Source organism: Zonotrichia albicollis, chromosome 26, assembly GCF_047830755.1.
Source record: "Zonotrichia albicollis isolate bZonAlb1 chromosome 26, bZonAlb1.hap1, whole genome shotgun sequence".
Taxonomy (NCBI): Eukaryota; Metazoa; Chordata; class Aves; order Passeriformes; family Passerellidae; genus Zonotrichia; species Zonotrichia albicollis.
This window is the reverse complement of record NC_133844.1, coordinates 4,950,501-4,958,615: the sequence shown is the minus strand read 5'-3', so window position 1 is coordinate 4,958,615 and position 8,115 is coordinate 4,950,501. Positions and strand designations below refer to the sequence as shown.

Sequence of the window (8,115 nt, the reverse complement as noted above, 5' to 3'; positions counted from 1 at the left end):
CGAGAATTGATGCAGTAAAGGCAGGGCAGGTAGGGCCAGGTGCCCTCAGCTCCAGCCTGGATTTGGGCACTTCCAGGGCTGGAGCAGCCAAGGATTCCCTGGGAATTCCCAGAGCGTTGCAATCAAACACTGAATTAACTGATATTAACATTTTGGAGTGTGTCTTTGGTTATTTCAGTGTCAGTGATGACACAATTTCACACTGCCATTACAAAACCCTGCCACTGCAATCTCTCCCCTCTGGATTTATGGAAAACCAGACCTTTTAAACAAAAAAAAGTCATTTCTACCAGGAAGGGCTCCAGGAATTGATGCAGTAAAGGCGGGGCAGGCAGGGCCAGGTGCCCTCAGCTCCAGCCTGGATTTGGGCACTTCCAGGGATGGAGCAGCCAAGGATTCCCTGGGAATTCCCAGAGCACTGTAATTAAGATTTTGGGCTCTTTTTCAATTATTTCAGCGTTAGTGATGAGACAATTTCACGTTGCCACTACAGAACACTGCCACTGCAATTCCTCCCTTCTGGATTTAAGGAAAAAACACCTAAAAATGCCATTTCTACCAGGAGGGGCTCCAGGAATTCCCATAGTAGACTCAGGGCAGGTAAGGCCAGGTGCCCTCAGCTCCAGCCTAGATTTGGGCACTTCCAGGGATGGGTTGCCCTGGAAATTCCCAGAGCACTGCAATTAAAATTTTGGGCACTTTTTCAGTTATTTCAGTGTTAGTGAAGAGACAATTTCACACTGCCATCACAAAACCCTGCCACTGCAATTCCTCCCTTCTGGATTTAAGGAAAAACCACCTAAAAAAGCCATTTCTACCAGGAGGGGCTCCAGGAGTTGACATGGTGGAGGCAGGGCAGGTAGGACAAGGTCCTTTCAGCTCCAAATCTCCTCCAGCCTGGATTTGGGCGCTTCCAGGGATGGAGCATTCATGGATTCCCTGGGAATTCCCAGAGCATTGCAGTCAAACACTGAATTAACTGATATTAACATTTTGGTTTGGTTTTTCTTTGGTTATTTCAGTGTAAGTGGCTGGAGAGGTCACACTCATAATCAGCTCTAGGAAGAGCAACAGGGACTCAAACCACCCCAAATTTAAGGGAAAAAAAAAAAATTTCCATCTAAAAATGCAGTTTCTATCAGGAGGGGCTCCAAGCCCCATCCAGGGCTGTTTGGGGCACTTCCAGGGGTGGAGCAGCCACGGATTCCCTGGGAATTCCCAGAGCATTGCAATGAAAATTTGGGCTCTTTTACACTTATTTCAGTGTACAAAACGCTGCCACTGCAATCCCTCCCCTCTGGATTTAAGGAAAAATCACCTAAAAATACCATTTCTACCAGGAGGGCCTCCGAGAATTGATGTAGTAGAATCAGGGCAGGCAGGGCCAGGTGCCCTCAGCTCCAGCCTGGATTTGGGCACTTCCAGGGATGGAGCAGCCACGGATTCCCTGGGAATTCCCAGAGCGTTGCAATCAAACACTGATATTAAAGTTTCTTTGGTTATTTCAGTGTTAGTGATGAGACAATTTCACGCTGCCACTGCAAAACACTGCCACTGCAATTCCTTCCTTCTGGATTTAAGGAAAAACCACCTAAAAATGCCATTTCTACCAGGAGGGCCTCCAAGAATTGACACAGTAGAATCAGGGCAGGCAGGGCCAGGTGCCCTCAGCTCCAGCCTGGATTTGGGCACTTCCAGGGATGGCTTGCCCTGGGAATTCCCAGAGCACTGCAATGAAAATTTTGGGGCTCTTTTTCACTTATTTCAGTGTTAGTGATGAGACAATTTCATGCTGCCACTACAAAACCCTCTGGATTTATGGAAAACCAGACCTTTTAAACCTAAAACAGCCATTTCTACCAGGAGGGGCTCCAGGAGTTGATGTAGTACAGGCAGGGCAGGTAGGGCCAGGTGCCCTCAGCTCCAGCCTGGATTTGGGCACTTCCAGGGATGGGTTGCCCTGGGAATTCCCAGAGCACTGCAATTAAAATTTGGGCACTTTTTCACTTATTTCAGTGTTACTGATGAGACAATTTCACACTGCCATTACAGAATGCTGTCCCTGCAATCCCTCCCCTCTGGATTTAAGGAAAAACCACCTAAAAAAGCCATTTCGACCAGGAGGGCCTCCAAGAATTGATGCAGTACAGGCAGGGCAGGCAGGGCCAGGTGCCCTCAGCTCCAGCCTGGATTTGGGCACTTCCAGGGCTGGAGCAGCCACGGATTCCCTGGGAATTCCCAAAGCATTGCAATCAAACACTGAATTAACTGATATTAAAGTTTCTTTGGCGATTTCAGTGTTAGTGATGAGACAATTTCACGCTGCCACTACAAAACCCTCTGGATTTATGGAAAACCAGACCTTTTAAACCTAAAACAGCCATTTCTACCAGGAGGGGCTCCAGGAATTGATGTAGTACAGGCAGGGCAGGCAGGGCCAGGCGCCCTCATCTCCAAATCTCATCCAGCCTGGATTTGGGCACTTCCAGGGATGGAGCAGCCACGGATTCCTTGGGAATTCCCAGAGCACTGCAATGAAAATTTTGGGGCTCTTTTTCAATTATTTCAGTGTTAGTGATGAGACAATTTCACGCTGCCACTACAAAACCCTCTGGATTTATGGAAAACAAGATTTTTAAACCTAAAAAAGCCATTTCTACCAGGAGGGGCTCCAGGAGTTGACGTAGTAGAGGCAGGGCAGGTAGGGCCAGGCGCCCCTGAGCGCCAGCAGCGACATTCCCGGGAATTCCGGCGCTTCCTGACGCGAGTCCAAGCGGCTCATCCCGGCCACCACCTGTTTCCTCTTGGTCTTGTACCGCCTGTTCTGGAACCAGATCTTCACCTGGGTCTCGGTGAGCTGCAGGTGCCGGGCCAGGTGCGCTCTCTCGGGGGCCGACAGGTATTTCTGGTGGCTGAATTTGCGCTCCAGCTCGATCACCTGGCTGTGCGAGAAGGCGGCTCGGGAGCGTTTGCCCGGCCTGGGGGGCGGCGGGGCCGCGGAGGGGCCGCGCTCGGGCAGGAACGGCTCCGGCGGCGCCTCTGCAAGGGAAAAACGGGGAAAAAAAAATCGCTTGGAAAAATCCGCATTGGGGAAAAATTCCCACCGGGATGAAAATTCCCGCTTGGATAAAATTCCCTCTTGGACACAAATTCCCTCTTGGGAAAGTTCCCAAGTTGGACAAAAAGTTCCCTCTTGGACAAAAATCCTCGCTTGGATAAAAATCCCACCTGGACAAAAATTCCTACTGGGGCAAAATTCACACCTGGAAAAAAATCCCCACTTGGACAGAAATTCCCACTTGGACAGAAATTTCTACCTGGATAAAAATCCCACCTGGACAAAAATTCCTACTTGGGCAAAATCCACACCTGGAAAAAAATCCCCACTTGGACAGAAATTCCCACTTGGACAGAAATTCCTACCTGGATAAAAATCCCACCTGGACAAAAATTCCTACTTGGGCAAAATTCACACCTGGATGGAAATCTCCACTTGAAAAATCTCCACTTTCTCCACAGAAATTCCCACCTGACATAAATCACCACTAGGACACAAATTCCCACCTGGACAAAAATTCTCACTTGGACTAAAGTTCCCACCTGGATAAAAATCCCCACTTGGACAGAAATTCCCACTTGGACAGAAATTCCCATTGGGACAGAAATTCCCACCTAGGATAGGATAGGATAGGATGGGATAGGACAGGACATCTGGACAAAAATTCCCAGTTGGATATAAATTTCCACTCCGACAAAAATTCCCACTTGGACAAAAGTGGGATAAAAATTCCCACTTGGAAAAAAGTTCCTACTTGGAAAAAAATTCCCACCTGGACAAAAATCCTCACTTGGATAAAAATCCCCACTTGGACACAAATTCCCATTCGGAAATAAGTTCCCACTTGGAAAAAAATCCTAATTGGACAAAAATTCCCACTTGGATAAGATTTTCCCACTTGGACACGATATTCTCACTTGGACAAAAATTTCCACCTGGACAAAAATTCCCACTTAGAAAAAGTTCCCACTTGGATAAAAATCCTCACCTGAAAAAAAATCCCACTTGGACAAAAATTCCCACTTGGACAAAAATTCCCATTTGGAAAAATCCCACTTGGACAAAAATCCCCACTTGGACAAAAAATCCCACCAGGACAAAAATCCCCACTCGGAAACAAAATCCCACCAAAATCACTTGGTTTTCCTCCTTACAGAGAGGAAAAAATTCCTGTTTTCTATTTCTATTTTCCATATTTCCTTTGTTTTAATTTAATGGTGTGAGAGTCATATAGAGGAGTTTGTCTTCCTAAATTACAGGTTTTAATTAATATCCTGCAGAATTCCATAGGAACAGGGATCCAAGGGGTGCATGGAAATAGGGATAGGGATGGGATAGAATAAAATCCCCAAAAAGGAATATTTTCCAGTGCTCGAATAGGAATAGGAATATCAAATAGGGATAGGGATAGGAGTAACATCCCCCGATAAAATAGGATAGGATGGAATAATATCCCCAAATTAAATGGGATAGGGTGGAATAATATCCTCAAATTAAATGGGATGGGACAGAATAGAATAAAATCCCCAGGGTTAGGGTTAGGGTTAGGAACAGGGAATAAATTCCTGCCATGAATTCCATCCCATAACTCCAAGGCAATGCCAAGAGATTTTAGGGCGGTTTTAACCCTTTACATCTCAAACTTTACACCTGGCCTTGGATCTCCAACAAATTCCCAATGGATCATCAGATTCAAAGGTGCTGAGCTCCAGGGAAGTCTCACCCACAACAGCTAAAACCCCTCAGATAAATTTGTTTCTGGAGTTAATCCCTTTTTGAGCATTATCCAAATGGAAATCAGCCAATTCTTTTGGCTTTTGGCCATTTTTTCGTTTATTTCCTTAAGGTGTGAACAGCAGCTCGAGAAAAAACCAAGGGATTGAATTCCCAATTTGTGAGTCCTGGTTGTCCCTGGAATCCCAGAGCTTTTATGTCGGAATTGTAGGAATATGCAGGAATTCCTGTTAACAGAATTGGGCTGGAAAGCCAAAATTCCCCGGGCAGGGCTGTTGGAGCCGGTGCTGGAGAATTCCAAAGGGATTTGGGGCTGTTTGGGCAGGGAAAGGCTGAGTCCCCTCTCCAAAAACCTTATCCCAAATTCCTGTGTCCCACTGGGATTTTGGGACGCTGCTTCTCCCTCTCTGGGCAGCCCCTTCCCAAGGTGCCTTTTCTGGGATCTGCATTAAAGGGAATTTCTTACTGAAGCTTTTGTAGAAATGCATCAAATTGGGGTTTTTAGCAACGTTTTAGGCAGATTCTGAGCTCGGAGCCCTTTGGGGCACTGGGGAAAGGTTCTCACTCAGTCTCTGAATTCCTTATTCTCCTCTGCTCCAGCTCAGACATTCCTGGAGTTTAATCCGAGAGCGGCTCCAGGTCTGGATCCTGATCCATTCCTGATCCATGCTCAGACACCCCTGATCCATTCCTGATCAATCCCTGATCCATTCCTGATCAATGCCTGATCCATCCCTGATCCATTCCCTGATTCAACAAGCACAGCGATTCCTGATCCATTCCCAATACCTGACCGAAGCACAGACTCTCCTGATCCATTCCTGATCCATGCTCAGACACCCCTGATCCATCCCTGATCAATCCCTGATCCATCCCTGATCAATGCGTGATCCATTCCTGATCAATGCATGATCCATCCCTGATCAATGCGTGATCCATCCCTGATCAATCCCTGATCCATCCCTGATCAATCCCTGATCCATCCCTGATCCATTCCCTGATTCAACAAGCACAGCCATTCCTGATCCATTCCCAATACCTGACCGAAGCCCAGACTCTCCTGATCCATTCCTGATCTGTGCTCAGACATCTCTGATCCATCTCGGATCAATCCCTGATCCATCTCTGGTCCATTCCTGATCCATCCCTTGATCCATTCTCTGGTTCAACAAGCACAGCCAGTCCTGATCCAAGCACAGCTGTTCCTATCCATTCCCAATCCATTCCTTATCCCAGACTTAGATATTCCTGATCCATTCCCAATCCATCCCCGACCGAAGCACAGACTGTCTGATCCATTCCTGATCGGTTCCCTGTCCCAAGCACAGCATTCCTGATCCATTCTTTGTCCCAGGTACAGCCATTTGTGATCCATTCCTGATCTATTCCCTGATCCATTCCCTGATCCAAGCACAGCCATTCCTGATCTATTCCCATCCCATTCCCAATCCATTCCTTATCCCAGACTCAGACAATTCCTGATCCATTCCCGATCCTTTCCAAATCCACCCCCAACTGAAGCACAGACTGTCCTGGTCCATTCCTGATCCATTCCCTGTCCCAAGCACAGCATTCCTGATCCATTTGTGATCCAAGCACAGCCATTCCCAATCCCTTCCTAATCCATCCCTGACCCATTCCCTGATCCAAGCACAGCCATTCCTGCTCCATTCCCATTCCATTCCCAATCCATTCCTTACCCCAGACTCAGACATTCCTGATCCATTCCAAATCCACCCCCAACCGAAACACAGACTGTCCTGGTCCATTCCTGATCCATTCCCTGTCCCAAGCACAGCATTCCTGATCCATTTGTGATCCATTCCTGATCAATCCCTGATCCATTCCCTGACCCAAGCGCAGCCTGTCCTGCTCCATTCCCAATCCATTCCCAATCCATTGCTGATCCATTCTCTGACCCAAGCACAGCCATTCCTGATCCACCCCTGATCCAAGCACAGACTGTCCTGAACTATTCCCGATCCATCTCTGATCCATCCTTAATCAATTCCCAATCCATTCCCTGACCCAAGCACAGCCATTCCTGATCCAGCCCTGATCCAATTCTTGATCCATTCCTGACCGCGTCCCTGACCCAAGCACAACTGTCCTGATCCGTCCCCGATCCATTCCCGATCCATTCCTGATCAAACCCTGATCCAAGCACTGCCATTCCTGATCCATCCCTGATCCATTCCTGATCCATCCCTGATTCAACAGGCACAGCTATTCCTGATCCGTCCCCGATCCATTCCTGATCAAACCCTCATCCAAGCACTGCCGTTCCAGATCCATTCCTTGTCCCAAGCACAGCCATTCCTGATCCATTTGTGATCCATTCCTGAGCCATTCCCTGATTCAACAAGCACATTCCTGATCCATCCTCCCTGATCAATTTCCAATCCATTCCCTGTCCCAAGCACAGCCATTCCTGATCCACTCCTGATCCATTCCCAATCCATTCCTGATCCATCCCTGATCAATTGCCTGTCCCAAGCACAGACTGGCCCGATCCACTCCCGAAACATCCCCAATCCACCTCTGATCCATTCCTGATCCGTTTCTGATCCATCCCTGATCCATCCCCGATCCATTCCCAATCCATTCCTGATCCATTCCCAATCCATTCCCGCTCCATCCCGATCGATTCCCGATCCATCCCCGCTCCATCCCCGATGGATTCCCGCTCCCTCCCGCCCCAGCACAGCCGTTCCCGTTCCCGTTCCGTTCCCGCTCCCCCGGTTACCTGGCTCTGCTCCCCGCGCTGTCCCCGGGGCTCCGCCGGGCTGGGGACCCTCGGGGGGCGCTCCCGTGGCCGGGCTGCCGGCGCTGCCGCCCTCGCTGGCCGCTCCCCGCTCCTCACTCCCGCTGCCCGGGGCTGGCTCGGGCTCCCACAGGATGTCCTGGATGAGGAAGGAGCTGCGGGGCCGTGCGGGGCCGGGCCGGGGCCGCGGGCCGGGCCCGGGGGAGCCGCTCATGGCCGGGGGGGCGCGGGCCGAGCTCATGCCCGGGGCTCGCTGCGTCCCCGCCCGGCCCGGCCCGCATTTATCCCGCCCGGGCCAAACCTCCCGGGGCTGATTGGAGCGCCTGGCGCGGGCCCGCCCTTGCCCGGGGCTCGGCTTTGGGGCGCTGCCTTCCCCATCCCGCTCCCGGAGTCCCCCCTGTGGAGCTGGGGGGTCACAGCCGCTTTCTCTGCTCACAGATCCCTCCCGGACCTGAAAACCAACGCGCGGATTTTGGGATCAAACGAGTCCAGACTGGGATTTTTTGGAAGAGCATCCTTGGAGGATGTTCTGCATCCATCACCCCAATCCCAGCTCTGC

The 8,115-nt window shown here is 49.8% G+C and overlaps 1 protein-coding gene across 1 annotated transcript; it reads right to left on the bottom strand.

The window, feature by feature from the left end:
- Nucleotides 1-2,656: 2,656 nt before the first annotated feature.
- Nucleotides 2,657-7,797, bottom strand: NKX3-1 (NK3 homeobox 1). Its single transcript, XM_074558908.1, has 2 exons — nucleotides 7,539-7,797; nucleotides 2,657-3,039 (listed from the first exon to the last, which is right to left on the bottom strand). Exons 1-2 carry the CDS (start codon nucleotides 7,795-7,797, stop codon nucleotides 2,657-2,659), a joined length of 642 nt encoding a protein of 213 aa, XP_074415009.1.
- Nucleotides 7,798-8,115: the final 318 nt, after the last annotated feature.

Excerpts from the sequence above, each read along its gene's own strand:
- NKX3-1 (XM_074558908.1), bottom strand. The coding sequence starts at position 7,797 with ATGAGCTCGGCCCGCGCCCCCCCGGCCATGAGCGGCTCCCCCGGGCCC. Across the intron at positions 3,040-7,538 it reads AGCGCGGGGAGCAGAGCCAG|AGGCGCCGCCGGAGCCGTTC; the intron begins GTAACCGGGGGA and ends TTTCCCTTGCAG.